Source organism: Protopterus annectens, chromosome 17.part0, assembly GCF_019279795.1.
Source record: "Protopterus annectens isolate FY-2018-M chromosome 17.part0, PAN1.0, whole genome shotgun sequence".
Lineage (NCBI taxonomy): Eukaryota > Metazoa > Chordata > Ceratodontiformes > Protopteridae > Protopterus > Protopterus annectens.
The window spans coordinates 38,301,924-38,320,168 of NC_056751.1; the positions used below are offsets into that span (position 1 = coordinate 38,301,924).

Sequence of the window (18,245 nt, forward strand, 5' to 3'; positions counted from 1 at the left end):
ATAATCCAAGAATGGGGAAGGCCAGACATAGATCTCTTTGCCTCCCACAAAAATCATCAATTGACAAAATTCTGCTCGAGGACCTTCCACCCAAAGGCCTGGAGAGTGGACGCTCTCTTTCAGCTGGACATCAATGACAGTTTATGCCTTCCCGCCTCTTCCTCTGCTGCCCAAAGTCCTATTGAAGACCAGAGCAGACAGACCAAAGATGATCCTCATTGCTCCGGACTGGCCAAGGCAACACTGGTACCCACTCCTGAGGAGCCTGACTCATTCCCCTCCATGGACCCTGCCTCTAATGCCTCTTCTTCTGACTCAGCACAGCTTCAAAACTCTTCACAGTCAGCTAAAAACACTCAATCTAGCCGCATGGAAGATTCCTTAGCATCGCAGCAGGCCCTACTCTCCAAGGAGGTGCAGGATGTCATTTTGGAGGCCAGAAGACCATCACCTAGAAAAGCTTACTCAGCAAAATGGAAACGTTTTTGTGTCTGGAATGAGAAAAAGGGCCAGAACCCTGGAAAACTGAATTTACCTCAAATACTACAATATTTGGCTGAACTGCTAAACAATGGACTTTCGTTCTCCTCCATCAAAATCCATGCCTCAGCCATTTCTGCAGAATACAACACTGATCCTCCTTTATTCTCTCACCCTCTTTTAAGACAGTTCCTCAGAGGGGCTAAGAATTTAAGACCTCCAAGGAAACAACCAATACCTGCTTGGGATCTAAATTTAATTCTGGAAAAACTGACTTTGCCTCCTTTTGAGCCAGCTGCTTCATCAGATTTGCAATATTTGTCCTGGGAAACAGCTTTCCTTCTGGCTATCACTTCAGCTCGTAGAGTTTCAGAACTACAGGCCCTCATGGCTGTCCAGCCTTTTATCATCTTTCATCAGGACAGAGTTTCATTACGAACCAACCCGTCCTTTATGCCTAAAGTGGTATCCAGGGTAGCTTTAAATCAGGCCATACATTTACCTACTTTTTATCCCAATCCTCAAAACAAAGGGGAGATATTACTACATTCCTTGGACATCCACAGGCAACTGCATTATTATTTGGACAGAACAAAGCCTTTCAGAAAATCAGAACAGCTCTTTGTGGCCTATGCGGTAGGAACTCCAGGAAAGCCAATTTCCAAGCAGACAATCTCAAAATGAATAGCCCACTGCATACGCTTTTGCTATTCCTTTCATGGCAAAACTGTTCCTACAGGCATTAGAACTCATTCCACCAGGGCCACAGCCACCTCTGCAGCCTTCCTCAGAGGAGTTCCTACCAAGGATATCTTGGAAGCAGCCACTTGGAGTTCTGTGCATACCTTCTCCAAACACTACAACCTACCATTATACTCCAAATCTAGAGCAGGCTTTGCCACTGCAGTCTTGCAGGGCATTTTGGCTCCTCCTAGTTCCACCTAGTGCCTACCACCCCTTTCTTAGCTTTGGGATTCTACCCATCTGTTATGACTGCAGCTGTATGCATGATGAACATAGTACAGTTTTGTACCTACCATAAATGTAGATGTTTGAGTGCTAATACAGCTGCAGTCCAGGTTTCCCTCCCTCCTTCCCCTCCAGGGGTATTCTTTTATGGTGTATTTGCTTGCAACTACTGTTTTTTGATTATATTGCATTGCATTACTTCATAATTTTATGTATTGCCTTCCTTCTGGGGGCACCTGATATCTGGGGCAAGAAAAACTGAAGAAAATGGCGTCGGCTGGTTCTTTTATACCCCTGTCACACTGACGTCAGGGAAGAAGTGACGACAACCGACGCCGGACCAAGACTTTGGAATTCGGCCGACCGAGGACCCGCCTGACGGCAGCAGAACCCATCTGTTATGACTGCAGCTGTATTAGCACTCGAACATCTACATTTATGGTAGGTACAAAACTGTACTTTTATGGCCCTAAGTGTGACGTCCCATGCACCGACAACAATGGAAGAAGGCTTAAGTTTTTGTATAGGAGTCGTTGTTTTGGTCACTTAAGGTGGGGAATCCCACACTAAGAACACTGCAACATAGGAATAGAAGGACATAAATGGTTCTGACCTTCTGAAATCTTGCATTCTATGGAGATAAAAACAGAGTTGTCTATGTACATCCAAAGGATGAAACACTTACTTGCCTTTCTTAGCAAAGTTGGGAAAGAAAACAGACAAATTAATGGCTTGATTAATATTTATATCTGAGGCTACTTTAGGCATGAAGGACAGATTGGTCCATAAGGTAACCTTGTCTTTGTGGAAGATGACATACACAAATTTGGAAGACAGAGCCTGGAGTTCAGAAACTCATCTAGCAGATGTAATGGCCACTAGAAAAACAGTCTTACCAGATAAAAAAATTAAATCCGATTTAGCGGATGGTTTAACGGGGCTTACAGTTAAAGTTTGCAGCACAACTGTCAAATCACATCGTGGGGTGGGGTACTTCACTGGGAGCCTAAGCAAAAAGGTACTTAAAGCCTTGCACAATTTTGATGAAGCTAATAAAGAGGCATTTTTGTTTGAATGAAAGTTAAATATTGCTGCCAACTGGTTTTGACAGTAGAGAAACTAGTGCCTTCTTGAAAAACAGATGCTAAAAACTCTAGGACAGTAGAAGTAGGAGCAATGAAAGGATCCAATTTTCTTTGGAGAGCCCAAACAGAAAAGCTTTTCCATTTACTGTTGTAGATCTTCCTGGTAAAGGCCTTGTGGGAAGATAGTAGTATCTGACGGACTGGAGAGGAAAGCTTGGGGTGTCTATCAGTGGAATTGGAGAAACCATGTGGTCAACTTGAGGCCTGGAACGTACGAGTAATCCATCCCCGTGGGATGAGAGAGAAGGTATGGACTGGGGTCTAGTATCCAGGGTGGATATAGAAGGTGACACCAAAAAAAAGGGAACCACACTTGATGAACCCAAAAGTGGGCTATGAGGATAACTGTGCTCTTCAATCAAAGTGCCTTCTATAAGAATTTAGGAATTAGAAGCATCAGGGAATAAGTATAAAGACCACCAGAGGGACAAATATGGACTAGAGCATCTCTCAGAGAATCAGAACAAAGAACTTTCTGCACTTGTTGTTGTGGGGAGATGCAAAGAGATCGCAGCAGGTTGACCTCATTGACGGAAAATCCTCTCTGCCACTAACTGACAGACCACTCATGATACAACAAAATGGACCTGCTGAGTTTGTCCACTAGCGCTCTGGAGTTCCCTGGTGTGTGCACTGCCATAAGAAAACTGCTGGAGGAGATCACCCGCTGCCACACACTCACTGCCTCTTGACAAAGGGGATAAGATCAGCTCCCCCTTTTGTTTATTTTGTCCTGGAAGGCCTGCAACACTAGGAGAACTTCTCACATCTCTAGGACATTGATGTGGGAATTTGTCTCTTCTGGGGACCATGTGCCTTGGACCATCTTGTCCCAAGAAATGCCCCCCCACTCCAGTTGGAAGGCATCCATGGTTACCATGGCTACTTTGGGTGGAAGAACAAGAGGTCAACCTTGGGAAACTTTGTCTGACTGAATCCACCAACACAGATGGTCTTTGCATACTCATGTGAATTTGATTACGGACAAGGAAGGATGAAGAACTGACCACTGAACAGCTAGAGTTCAATAAAGAATGTGCATATAAAAACAGGCCATAGTGACCAAGGTTATGGCTGCTGCCACTGACCCTAAGGCTTGAAGAATAATGCTGGCTGGGTGAGATCGGTGTACAATAACTTGCGCCACTTGACACCCAATGGTCCATACTTGATGTGGTGGAAGGAAGGCTATCTGACTGACTGTGTTTAACTGAGCACCTATGAACTCTAGGCTCTGAACATGAAGAAGATGAGACTAGCAGATGTTGAGTGAGATGCCTAGGAACTGACATAACTGGAGCAAGTATTGCCTGGATTTTTCTAGGAGATGTTTGGTTGGGGCAGTAAGGAGCCAGTCATCAAGGTATGGAAACAGTTGGAATCCAAGCAGTCTCAAGTGAGCTGCTACCACCACCATACATTTATTAAACATCCTGGGGACTGTGGTGAGACCAAAGGGCAGGGCTTTGAACTGGTAGCGACTGCTCTCCCAGCAGAAAGCACAGAAATCTTCTGGATCATCTGTTCATCTTTATGTGATACTATGTATCCTGAAGATCAATGCAGTGTATCCAATTGTTCTTGCTTAGAGACTGCAGAATGGACATGATCATTCGGAATTTCTTTACAAACTTGATTCAATTTGGTGAGGTCCAGAACTGGTCTCAAGTCCCCTGTTTTCTTTGGCAACAAAAAGAATCTTGATTATGTTCCAAACTCTTTTTGGTCTGGTGGGACTCTTTTGTCTACCAGCTTTTGAATTTCTAGAGCTGTTGCCTCCCTCTGACTGGATGGAACATCACAGAGCCTTTTCATTTTGTTTGGTGGAATCTGTGAAAATGTTATGAAGTAACCACTGGATATGATTTTAGTACCCAAGTATCTTTTGTTACTGAAGCCCAAGCATCTGGGTGCAGAGACACCCCCCCCCACCGACTGCCTCCAGAAGTGGGCAGTCAGGCAACTTTCAGGAGCGCTGAAAGGGTTTATCCAAAAAGGAATCTTGGAAACCCTGGTTCTGCGGGCCTCCCATGCTTCAAGGTCTGTGTCGTCCATTAAAACTCCCACCCTCTGCCTCTAGGGGAGATATTGTCAGCTGAATCTTGGAAAGGACCCTGGAACTTACAGAACCACATTTACTTACCTCCTCATTGATTTCTGGAAAAGTTTGTTGAGGAGTAGTAATAAAATGTATCTCTATGGTACCACAAGGTCTTTCGATCCTGTTCATTCCAGAAAATCATTTCCTTGATAGTGGGGCCAAACAAAGATGATCCATCAAAAGGAGCACTGATGCAAGAAGATGTGAAACGCTATGCAAAGTTGCACAAGTGCATCCGGGCATGTCTTCAAATGGCTATGCCTGAACTAACTGCCTGTGAGGTACCTTCAGAAGCATGGGAAATTAATCTCATGGACACATTTGAGATGGATGGAGAAGTGGACATGTGTGAGGAATACATCTAGTCCTCCACAGACATGGACTCAGAGAAGGATTTGGAAAGCTATTTAGTCAAATCCCGCTGCAGCTTTCTGAAATGTGCTAAATAATTCAGAGACTGTAAAACAAAGGCTGTAGAGTCAAAAATGCTCTTTCCAAATCTAACACCCTGGACTCTCTGTTAGGGGGATGGGCAGAGGAGCTCTGCTCTGCCAGCTCCGTCTTTACAGCTGCCATCACAACCATGGCATCAACAGGAATCCCTTTGCTTTAATGTGGCCTATCCTTGGCGGGGCAAGGAACTTATCAGGATGACAGGGAATGGGTTTTACAGTATCTGGTTCCTTCTACACCTAGTCAGAGACTAGACCTATAAGCTCATCAGCCGGGGAGTCACCCAAGACGTAGATGGGCCAGACCCAAAAGCTTTCAGGAACACTGGCTCCTCTTGGGAAAGGGAATCGGAGGACCATCCACCTTTCTGCTTGAGAATTTGTAAGTTATCTTTGAAAGAGACATCATCTGGTGGAGATCTGGGAGAACGCTCCTCTTCATCGAAGTCAGTATCTTCAGTGAGGGACTCCTGAGGGGAATCTATTTGTCTAACCTTGCACGTTCTCTTACCAGGAGCCTCCTCAGTGGAATAATCTGGAGAGATGTCCAAAGAGAGGGGAAAGTCCATGAGGGAGAATGTCTGGATGCTTGACGGGGCTGGCTGTCCCTGGGTGATAAAGTCTTTGAGGATCAGAGTTCGGACCCCATGAAGGCAGCCCTGTAGAATCTGAAGAAGAAGAAAGAGTAGTCATATCTCTTTGATAAGAGAAGACCCTTTCCACTACCTCAAAAGCAGAAGACTTGGGAGAAGCCATAGCTCCAGATGCCACCATACCCCATCCTTGCCTGGACCCATGCCTTAAAGGGGGTGTCAGACCCGAGCTGTCCAGTGCCAAAGCCCCAAGGAGCATGGATAGCTGTAACAACCTCAGAGTGGTACCCAGTCCCCCATACCCCTGCTGTTCCAGCTCCAAGCCTCACCTTGATCCAAGGGAATCTGTGCCAAAACAAGTAAGGGAAGCAGTCAGATATGAAGACTCAGATGTCTTTATTTTTGATGTCGACACTCTGAGGTTTCTCAGATCTGAAGGCTCTGAAATTGTCACAGAAGGGGAAATCACAGTATGTGAGTCAGAAGGGAGGCTCATGGATCCAATAGGAGAAGGATCCAGGCTAACTCACATCTGAATCTCAGCTTGGAGGAACTTCCTCACCATCCTCTCCATTTCAGACTTGATGGAGGAAGTAGTAGACTGAGGGCAAGGCTCTCTCCTTGGAGTGTCCTGAAGGAAGGAAGAATGGAGTCGAAGATGGGCAGGCTCCACAGAAAACCCTAGGGATCGGTCCTTGGAGACTTAGAATAGGAAGGAGTCGGGTCCGAGGATGTTGGAGCTGACTTGTTTTCGCTTCAGATCTGAGGATGTTGGATCCAATTTCTTTTAAACTTTAGCAGGAGGCTTCCAAGGAGGAGCTGGCTTAAGAGATGGGCTGGAGTCCATTTTCTTGATTCCTTCACCTTCGAAGAGGCCTTGGATGTCTTTGAGGGGATGTGAGTCTCTGGAGTAGAAAAGGAGGAAGTAGTAGTAGCAGAAGGTGGGAGCAAGCCATTTAGGACCAGATTGTTACAATGGTCACGTAGGGCCCAGGAATCAACTCCTAAACATTTGGAGCACTGTGTATTCAAGTGTGAAGCACCCAGACAATAGACACACTTCATGTGGGTATCAGAATTACAGACCTTGCGCCCACAGGAAGTGCATTTCTTAAATTCAGTGGGTTTACAAGTCATAATATAAAGGAAAAAAAGGAGATTTTAAAGAAGCAACTTTTTTTAAACTACCAACAATGGTAGGGTAAAGACGTTACCCACTAAAGGGTAGAAAGAAAGAAAAAGCGAGGAAGAAAAGCACCAGCAATGGTACTGACAGCTACCCTAGGTAGAAAAAAGTCTACATCAGATGCTCGAACTTTCAAAAGTTCAACTGTCATATGGTCGACACCATATGATTGAATTTTTGAAAGTTCGAATGTTTGAAAGTTCGAATGTTTTAATGGAGATCTCCATACAGCGCGGAATGGGAAGATTTCCCTTTTCTGCACTGTAGTACAATCTCAGAGTTGGTATATTTAAAGAGCAGGGGTGCAAGCTCCCCTGCTTTAAACGTTCAGGTAGGTTATTTGTGTAGTTTATTTTTTTTTATTAGATATTCGAACTTTAAAAAATTCGATCATATGGTGTCTACCATATGACAGTTGAACTTTTGAAAGTTCGATTATCTAATATAGACCTGGTAGAAAAAAAGAGGAGAGAGAAAGGAAACTAACATTTAATCCCAACACAACAGAAACTCATGAAAATAAAAGGCAAGGGAGGAAGAGGTCATGAAAAAATGTTAAGAGTATAAGGAAAAAAATCAAGGAAACTGTACTCACTGAAATAGAAATTCACCCCAAAGCTCTATGAGAAGGATCCATGTATGTAGCGATATAGTGACAAAAGAGATCTGAAGTATTGCAGGTTGACAAAGGAATTATGGGTAAAAGGAGGAGCTCGAGAGTTGGATCTGAGCGCCTAGTAAATGTGGCCGAATTGGACCAGAGACCCAATAGTTGAGGAACGATTGAAAAGGACATCATCAGATCTATTAAGTGCATGTAGGGTTTTGAAAGCCATATTTCTGCAGCATGAACACTCATTAAAAAGTGTCTGTTTCAGTTGTAATAGGGGAAGACTAATACAGGTTTATGAACAAACAAGAAAAATTACTACAAATAAGGAAAACGAAGAGAAAAAAGATGAACTGATGCAATTTATTTTCTGTAAATACTAAGGGAAGTAGCAGGAAATACTGGGAGCTGGAGTGTTACTTCTTCATATCTAGGAATTCCTTCAGTAACATCAGTGTTGCAAAAGCCATACGAAGGTAACCGTTTACTGAAGAAGACTGCTTTAATAGCTACACTGTTGAATAAAACTTGGTTACAGAAGGGGGTTGCAGTGAGAGACAAACAAAACAATTTCTAGCTGAATGTCAAAGACTTAAAATGCTCAACTAAACACTACTATGTAAAAAAAAAAAGAAGTTATGTACTCACCATAACGTTCCATCTGAGTAGTTAGACTTCATTTGTCAGCAACCTGTGGGTTCCGGATCCGAGCCTGCAGCTTACCAAGCTAAAGATCTGAGCTCCAAGCTCCTCCCCCTTAACCATACTACACAACCACCTCCTTCCAATCCTCAGATCGAGTTTGCCACCCAAAAACGTGACGCACAACAACCTAAGCCAAACACATACACAAGGCTCATCAAATTCAGGACATCGAGCCCAAACAGAAAAATAACCATCAAGGTCAGGAGGAAGGAGGGAGGGAAGGTTGCTAACAAATGAAGTCTAACTACTCAGATGGAACGTTTTGGTGAGTACATAACTTCTTTATCTGAAGTAGTTAACTTCATTTGATCATCAACCTGTGGGACAGAATCCCCAGCTACCCGAAATCTTGGGAGGCCCTTAAGGAAGGATATTCCAGAGCACTGCAGAGCAAAAGAAAGCCCTTCCTTTAGACACCAAATCTACCTTATAATGAGTAATAACAGCATGACAGGAGGCCCAGGTAGCTGCTGAGCAGATATCATCCAGGGAAACTCTAGACCAGAATGCAGCAGAAGTAGCCACAGAACGGGTAGAGTGAACATGAACCCCTTCTGGTGCTGGTAATCCAAGTTCTTTATATGCTTGTAAAATACAAAGTGAAATCCATTTACAGAGAGTCACCTTTGAAACTGGTTTCCCCAAAAAGGGTTTAGCAAAGGAAATGAAAAGCTGATCAGATTTACGGAAGGGTTTGGATCTCTGCAAGTAAAAACGTAACTGCCTGTGAACATTCAGCAAATAAGTTTGTATTCCCCTTTATTTTGAAAATTAGGGAAATATACAGGCAAATTAATAGACTGATTAATATTAGACTCCGAAGCAACTTTAGGAAGAAAAGACGGGTTAGTCCTGAGAGATTCCCTATCCTTATGAAAAACTAGGTATGGGGGTTTCATACATAGTACCTGAAGCTCCGACACTCTCCTGGCTGAATTAACAGCCACCTGGAAGGCTGTCTTCCACGACAAGAATTTCAAGTCAACTGATGCTGCGGGATCGAACGGGGGCACAACTAAGGCCTGAAGAACCAAAGTCAAATCCCATGGCGGGGAAGGATTTTTGATAGGGGGTCTCAGAAGAAAAGTACCTTTCAAAAAAGTCTTGCAAATTCTGGCAGCAGCTAGGGAACCTGAATTTTCCCCTACGTGAAAATGGGAAACAGCCGCCGGCTGGACTTTTACTGTGGAAGAGCTGGCCCCTTGTTGGAAAATATGAGACAAGAAATCTAACATCGCTGGAACTGGAGCGGTAAAAGGATAAAGATTTCTCTGAGAAGCCCAAATGGAAAAACGTTTCCACTTACTACTGTAAACTTTCCTGGTAGAGGACTTGTATGCCGCTACCAGGATGGATTTAACTGGGGAAGAGATACCGGGAGTCCTGGCAACTAATGGAACTGGAGGAACCAAGCTGTGAGCTTGAGGCTGTCCAGATTCGGAGGAAGAATTACCGAGGGATGATGAATAAGATCCGGAATAGGATCTGAGATCCAGGGCAGAGCTAGAAGATGAGACCATATGCAAGGGAACCAAACTTGACAAGGCCAGAATGGGGCTATGAGGATAACTCTGCTCCCCAACTGATGAGCTTTCTGTAACAATTTTGTCATGAGAGGAAGCGGGGATACGCATAAAGAAGACCAGGTTGCCAAGCATGGGCAAGAGCGTCCCTGGGGGTTTCCCCCATCGGGGGAATCAGAGTGAAAAACTTGCTGCACTTCGCGTTGGATGGCGATGTGAAGAGATCGCAGCAAGGCTGACCCAACCTGAGGAAGATCTGTTCTGCTACATAAGGGTTCAGAGACAGAGACTTTCGTAAGGCGAAAGGATAGTTCTGCTCAATTTGTCTGCCAAAATGTTCGACCGACCTGGGATGTGTGTTGCTATCAGAAAGCGGTTGGTGGAGATCGCCCATTCCCACACTCTCATGGCCTCTCGACAAAGTGGATAAGCCCTGGTTCCCCCCTGTTTGTTGATGTATCAGACAACTGACATATTCTCTGACTGGATCACAATAGTTCCCAGAGGAAGAGAGGTATGAAGTGCCTGCAATGCTAAAAGGACTGCTCTCATCTCTAGAACGTTTATAAGCAGAACGGTCTCGCTCTGAGCCCACGTGTCTTGGACAGTCCTGCCCGAGCAGTGCCCCCCCCAAGTGGGAGGCGTCCGTGGTCACCGTGGCTTGGGGCAGAGGCGCAACAAAGGGGCGTCCTTCTCACAGTTCCTGGGATTGAAGCCACTACATGAGAACATTTTTCCACACTTTGCTCAGAGGGATCGGAATCTAGAGACAGATGTAGTAGAGACCACTGAACTTGTAAAGTTCACTGTAACACTCTCATATGCAGATGTGCACAAGAGACCAGATTTATAGCTGTTGCCATGGACCCTAGGGCTCTAAGGACTATCTCCGTTGAGGGTGCAATAAACTGAAGGAGCGCCAATATATGAAGGGCCTGGCTGTGAAGTCTGTCTGGGGTTAAAAATATCCTGGCCTAAAGAGAATCTATTCTTGCCCCTATGAAGTCTAGAATTTGAACAGGTTGGAGCGAAGACTTCTTGAGATTTATGGTGATCCCCAGCTGGGTTGACAACTGAAAAAAGAAATTCCTGGCTAGTACAAGTTGATGCCTGGTGAAGGCAGTGAGAAGCCAGTCGTCCAGGTACAGAAATGCCCTGAAGCCTCAGGTGGGCCGCTACAACTGCCATGACCGTGGTAAACACCCTGGGGGCTGTGGTGAGACTGAAGGGTAGGACCCTCCTGAACTGGTAATGACTGGCTTGTAGCCAAAAGAGGAGGAACCTCCTGGATCGCCTGTCCATCAGGATATGGTAGTATGCATCCTTGAGGTCTATTGAGCACATCCAGTCTTCCTCCTGCAAGAAGGGCAGAATGGATTGTACAGTGACCATCCGGAATTTTTCCTTGGCAACAGACAGGTTCATTGAGGATAGGTCGAGAATCGGCCTTAAGTCCCCCATCTTTTTTGGCACCAAAACGAACCTGGAATAGATGTCTGATTTGGACTGGTCTGGGGGCACTTGCTGGATTGCTCTTTTTTCTAGCAGCTTTCTTATTTCCAAAGCTGCCGTCTCCCTTTGAGAGGGTGGGATATCCAGGAGGCACCTTGTGTATAGGGGACTGTTTCAGAAGGGAAAAGAATAGCCTCTGGATATTATTCGAAGCACCCAGCGATCTGACGTGATGAACTCCCACTGGGCTAGGTGCCGCGAAAAACATCCCCCAAATACCTCCAGAGAGGAGCAGTTGGTGCAATCCCTCAGGGCTGCTGACGCGGATCGGTCGGAAAAAGGTTCCCGTGACCCGAAGTTCTTCGGTCCCCCTCTGCCTCTGGGCCGGCGACCATCTTTTCCAACTCTGCCTCTGGGGGAGGAGGAGTCCGGAGCATTCCGGGACTGCTGAGATTTCTGGAACCACAGCTTCTTTTGCCCACGCTGGTTCATGGAGAAGGACCTTTGAGGGTTAGAGAAGTGGATCCCAACGGCTGACAGCATTTTCCCATCCTTCTCACTATGGACAAGCGTATCTCAGACGGTCTTCCTGAACAGGGTCAAATTGTCAAAAGGGGCATTAGTGAAGGACGCCTTGAAAGGTTCCGAAAAAATAGCAAAGCCAGAGCCAGGCATGACGCCCCATGGCAATACCGGAGCCAGCTGCCCTAGCGGTTCCCTCGGTGGCATGACAGAGTAAACGCATGGATGTATTTGAAACAGACTTGAGAGTGGCCATATGAGCCAAGAATGTCCGTTTATCCTCAGCCGAAATGGACTCTGGGGGAGACTCAGCTTACTCCTTCATGAGGTCAGGCTGCAGCCTAATTACGTGGGCCATGTAATTCAGCGCCCTTATAGCAAAGGTAGCTGAAGCAAAAGTCCGCTTTCCAAGACAATCCATTGCCCTGGACTCCTTGTCCGGGGGATGGACCGAGGAACTTTCCTGGGTGAGTTCCTTTTTGGTGGCCGCTGCCACCACCATGGCATCAACTGGGGAACCCTTACTCCAAAACGGCTTGTCCGCAGGAGAGCTCAATACTTTGTTGGGCCGTTTGGGTATTGACTTTACAGTGTCCGGTTCCTTCCAGGCTCAGGTGGTAATAAGGTTCACCAGAGGGTCAGCTGGGAGGGACACCCAAGAGGTAGATGGGCCTGCGAATGCCTCCAGAAATACTGACTTGTCCGAGGAAGGTTTATGCGCAAACCAACCCGCCTCACAGCAAAGAATTTCCATTATGTCTCCGAAGGAGACATCTTGGGGGGGGTGATCTGGGGGAACCTTCCCCTTCTTCCAAGTCGGTATCTTCAGTGAGGGACTCGGGGGGAGTCCACGTGCCTCCTTTTGCACTGGCATTTGTGAGGGGCCTCCTCGGGGGGACTCTCCAGGGAGGGCTCGCAAACCATCTCATATTCCTCAAGGGGAACTGTCTGGGGTGTATCGGACACAGGCTGTCCCTGGGAGGACTGGATGATGGAAGACAAACTCAGTTGTGAGGGAGCAGGGGCAGACTCAGAGGAAAAAGTGAGGGCTCTCGATCCTCCAGAGAGAACCCTCTCCACAATGTCGAAAGCCAAAGGGGAACTGGCTTCCCTGATGCTGGTGGTGTGGGTAGCCGTACCCCTTGGACCTGACGAGGGTATCGAAGCCAAGGCTGGAACCGTCGGACCCAAGGAAACAGTATGCCCCGACCACAACAGGGCCAACGACACACTCGTTACTTTGCATCCGACACCCAGGTCTCGGCTCCGAGAGCTTGGATCGAACAATGAATCCAACAGGCTCAAGGGCATGGCCGGCGTCGAGGTAGGAGGGACCATCGGTGCCAACCCCCTGACTACAGGGCTCCTTGGATCCATAGACTCTGAAACCAGAGGGTGGATCGGAGAAGGAGCTATCAAGGCAAATGTCGGAGCCAAACTCCCCGCTCCAGCTGGGAGGGGGGAGCCAGCAACAATCCCATCTGCAACTGAGTTTGCAGGAACCTTCTCAACATCCAGTCTATATCTGCTTCAGAGAGGCTCCTAGTGGATCTTGAGGACTCCACCGACACCGTCCGGGAGGGCCGATGCAATGGAGCTGAGGGCAAGATGGCCTAGCAATCTTTTCTGGTGTCGAGATCACTTTAGCGGGAGGGGCCGATGGATCAGAATCCGCTTGCCTCTTGCGACCCCTCTTCCTGTCTCTCTCTTTTTCTCTCTCTTTCTCTTTATCTCTGTGTTTTTCTTTCCTGGCCTCTCTCTCTCTCCCTGTTTAGAGGTGGGAGTGTGAGTCCCGGAGAGGGTAGGAGGGCCGGAAGGCTGAAGATGATGCTGCAGAAGAAGTGGTTGACTCTGCGGGTAAAAGACTCGCTAGAATTAGCTTGGCCCTGCGATCCCGCAGGACCTGGAGGTTAAAGGCTGCACAAATCTTACAGCCGGATATCAGATGGGGAACCCCCGAACAAACAATGCACAGAGTGTGACCATCGGCTGATGACAGCTTATGGCCACACTCTGTGCACTTAGAAAAGGTTGGTTTCTGACCTTCCAACATAACTAACTTAGACAAGCTAAGTAATCAAGCACACACAACATGCACTAAGGGCGGGAAGGGGAGGCCTACACAGAACGAAAGCTTAGAAACTTTCTTATACCACTACACTATTATGTCTAAACGCAAAACCTTAGCACTCAAAAAAGACACACACAGACTGAAAGTTAGATAAAAACCTAATGAACCTACCTGGAGCTCAAGAATCCCGTGCTGGCAATGTCGCGGCAAATGAGATCTGAGGCTTGGAAAAAGGTTGCAGTGTAGTATGGGTAAGGGGGAGGAGCTTGAAGCTCGGATCTTTAACTTGGTAAGCTGCCGGCTTGGATCCAGAACCCACAGGTTGATGATCAAATGAAGTTAACTACTTCAGATGAATCAGTTTTGAGATTATGTGACATTTTTGGAAATTAAGAGTATCAAAATCTGGTTGACACAGCACTACACTGTATTGAAAATGAAAACTTCACCAACTTAGTATTATTGCAAAACAAAAAAAAACTCACCAAAGTTTGTGTTTTCTCCTATTGCTAGAATCTACTCCTAAGAAGATTGATGAACAACTGTCACAGAACACTATAATATGCAGCAAGGAAAATACAAACATGGCAGTGATTTCAACAATGCCTTTAAATGCATCACCTGGGTGGCGTGAGGCAAAATATAAATGTTTCATGCCTTGCATCATTCAAGTCATAAAATGAGTTACTATGACTACTGAATGCAGAAACTGTGAGATTTGCCTCACATTACACAGATTTTTCTGTAAAGGCTCAGGATTCATATATTTAACAACAAAGTTCTTCAAAAATACGTTCTCATGAACTGAGGAAACTTAGCATTAGTGCACCAGATAAGGTATTTTTCTGGCTTAAAAAGAAAAGGAAATTAAAACATTGTGTTTCAAAATTCTGCTGTCATGTCACCCCACTGGCATGCTGAATTACAAAAATCATGCACGAGTATGTACTACATCAAATCTAGCACATTTCTCACAACTCTTACTACCTGTCTTCAATGCATTCTTGCTTTTGACTGATCAGAAATATGGATGAATGTGGAATTAGAACAGTAGTGGTTTGGAAAAGGAAATACGCTGCTTTATCCTGAATAAGGTGTTTGGGTTTATTATATGTCTGTGCCACTTTGGAAGGAGTACCTCATCAGGTGTTTGAATCAAATAAAGATTTATTTTTCAGTGGTGGGAAATAAACCCAAAACTGATGTAATGCATTTGTTCCTTCATTCTGTTTTCAATGTGCATGTACATTTACCAATACAAATAGGTGCCTCTGTTGGGACAGTGCAAACCAAACAGAACATGGATTTTAATGTGAATTACTCTCACTTACTGTAAACTGACAGCCGTCTTTTCTTTGGATGTATACAGTAGCTTAAGCAGGATATCTAGAAGCCTATTCCTTAAAAGAATAGTATTAGGAGATAAAAGCCCTCCAAATTCATCATCCATTCCTGAATAAAAAAATAAATAAAAGTCAGTTAATCCACATCATTATGCAAGTCAGCAGATTTAACAATATGGTTACCCAAATACATGCTGTATTATCACTATTTTCTTTTTCTCTTTTATACCAATCATTACTTTACTGACAAGAACGGCCCGTCAATTACCTACTAGAACTAATGTGTCAACTTCAACAGCAGCACTTCAGCCTGGATCCACTGTACATAACCACAAAATACCACTGGACTACAGACATCCTTCTTCACCACTGCTTTATGTCAGGAACTATAACAACAGCATTAATAAAGACTTATGGTAATGAAAATCTTGGAAAATTCTGCAGAAAAAAAGAACAAAAGAACACTAGAAGTATTTGTCAGGCATCAAACAGAAGCATACAGGATCTTCCAAACCTGCTGCAATTCTGCTTCTGGAGAACTGAAGGCAGCAGCAGGTTGTAAATCATAAGGGAATATCACAGTCAAAAGAAAGAGAAGAAAATATAAACTTAGTGGCAACATCTGATGACACTGATAAGCCCTTAACTTACAATCAGCTACACATGTATAGGTTTAGGTGTTTACTAGGCTGATGACCACAAGGGCTTTTTTAAGGCTAGCCATGCATCCCATATCTCTGACAAGTTCTGATACCCTTGATAAGTGTAAGCAGGGGCTTGGAAGATGAAACATTTACAAGCTAGAGCATGGGAGATGAACCATTTACAGGTTGCATGTGTCCATTAGAGACATAGGTGCAAAACCAGGTATGAATTTCTTGCTCCCTATCCAATTGCACAGATTGCACTTGAATTGGGTTAGGGAGGAACTCTACTTCACATGGATGGGGAGCCTGTTCCAGAGATACGATAATCTCAGGGGCACATACCCGTTTCTCCAGCAGGTCCTATTTATATCACAGGCAAGGTTTACGTCTTTAGAATGGGGTAATTCTGGTGCGGTTTGCTTTGCGGATAAACATAAGGTCCATTAGAGTGGGGCATGACAATGGCCTGCATGTCAGACACAGACCTCCCCTCAAAAGCCTGTAGGAGACAGAATACAGGGATAGAGCCTTGAGGTGGTCTTCATAGGACATTTTACTTAAGCGCTATATTCTTTTAGTGAGGAACCTCTGCTGGTGTTTTGGATATGCCTGGTTAGGTACATACAAAATGGGGGCATTGTACTCAATGACAGGGCTGATGTATGCGGAATACAGTGGAACAATGACTTCCTTGGACTCAGACACCATACCTTTGTTTACAAGTTGCGCAACATAGAATGATTTCTTCACAACTGTAAACATGTGATGGTCAAAGGCCAGATTACTATCTGTGTGTGTCCCTAAGTCCCTGACTACTGGATCAGCTCTAAGGGGTGCGTTGTCAATATAATTACCAGGGGTGGATGACTTCCTGAAGGATACTATTATGCACTTCTTGGCATTTAGTTTTAGTCCATGGCTTTGACACCAGTTGTTTGTCTGTGTCAGTCTCTCTTAGAGAACATTTGTGTCAGTGTGGGATTCAGTGACAGTTTCTAATTTGCAATCATCCGCAAATTTAGTTAGCCAGAGACTACTGACATTGGCCTTGACTTCAGAGAAGTAAATGCCAAAAAGGAACAGTCCAACGACTGATCCCCGAGCGGCTCCACTTGGGACTGGCCTCTTTGTAGAGATTGACTTCCCAATTCTAACTTCCTGGGTCCTGTCTTTAAGCCTGTTGGCTATCCACCAGGTGACACATGAGTTTGTACCTAACCTCTTGAGTTTGTCAACAAAGCTTGAGTGTGGTATTGTGTCAAATGCCTTAGGCAGGTCAAGGTAGGCCGTGTGAACCATTCTGCTCTCATGCATTGCTTTGGTGACCTTGTCAAAAAAGTCCACCAGGTTGAGTAGGCATTATCTGCCCTTGACGAAACCAAACTGGGCTGAATCTGGTGTCTGGAGGTTTACTACATCACTATTGATCATTTCCGTGACATTTATTCCATGGCTTTACATATAAGACTAGTGAGACTTAAGGGTCTGTAGTTTCCAGGGTCTGTAGATGGCCCACCTTTGTGCAGAGGGATGACTGTTACTGTTCTCCATTTATGAGGCATGAAGCCTGTTTGGAGGCTATAGTTAAATATCAATTCTGGATGTCCTGACAGGTCATGTTTCACGCTATTTAAAAGGCATGCTGGGATACTGTCTGGGCCTATTGATGTAGTGTTCTTGGACTTACAGCATTAAGGACTTGTTCCCTTGTGACAGCAGGGGGAGTTACATTTGATGGTATTTCCTGAGGGAAGGTTGAGAGGGAAAGAGGGGTAAAGTTGGAGCTGAATTTATTGGACGGTAGGTTTGCTATATCTTCTAGCTCAGTATAGGTGGCTCCATTTACAATGAGCTCTGCACACAACTGCGTAATGCCTTTGAGGTAGCGGACAGAGCTCAAGAATGTGTTGTGGTTGCCCTTGGCCTGGGAGGCCAAATTCACCTCATATTTGGCTTTGGTAGACTTTTTTTGTTCTCTGAGTTGTTTGTTTAGTTTGATAAGAGTGCTTTTATCCTGCTGGGTTCTGCACCTCCTAATTTTTGTCACGATTTTCTTCCTTCTGTTATACAGACTACTGATTTTTTGATTCCACTAGGGTGGCTTGTTTTTCAGTTAGCTCTGTACTTCTTCCTGATAGATACAGCTGCCTCTATTGCAGCTATTAACATGCTTGTACAGGGTTTCTGTGAACAGTTCTGCATAGGCCTTTTGGGTTTATGGGGGCATGCAATTTTGCCAGGTTATCATTTAACAGCAGGAGGTTAGCCTTAGAGTAGCTCCTGAATATTTCAGGTTTAGCTGGGGGTCTAGGTTTTATTTTTATTTCAAAGGAGACATTTTGTGGTCTGATCTTACCAGGGAAGACATTACAGTTGGGGGTGTGCAGCATTCTCCCATATTAGTGAGGACCAGATCCAGTATGGCTGCACCCCTGGCTGGTGTTGT

At 45.1% G+C, this 18,245-nt stretch overlaps 1 protein-coding gene across 1 annotated transcript in view; it reads right to left on the reverse strand.

Annotated features, from left to right (window-relative positions):
* WDFY3 (WD repeat and FYVE domain containing 3) overlaps positions 1-18,245 on the reverse strand; it is a 5,086,165-nt gene that overhangs the window by 1,874,401 nt on the left and 3,193,519 nt on the right. Inside the window, exon 29 of the mRNA XM_044059488.1 lies at positions 15,141-15,261. Within this exon, the coding sequence (XP_043915423.1) occupies positions 15,141-15,261 (121 nt within the window). The remainder of the gene's footprint in view (positions 1-15,140; positions 15,262-18,245) is intronic.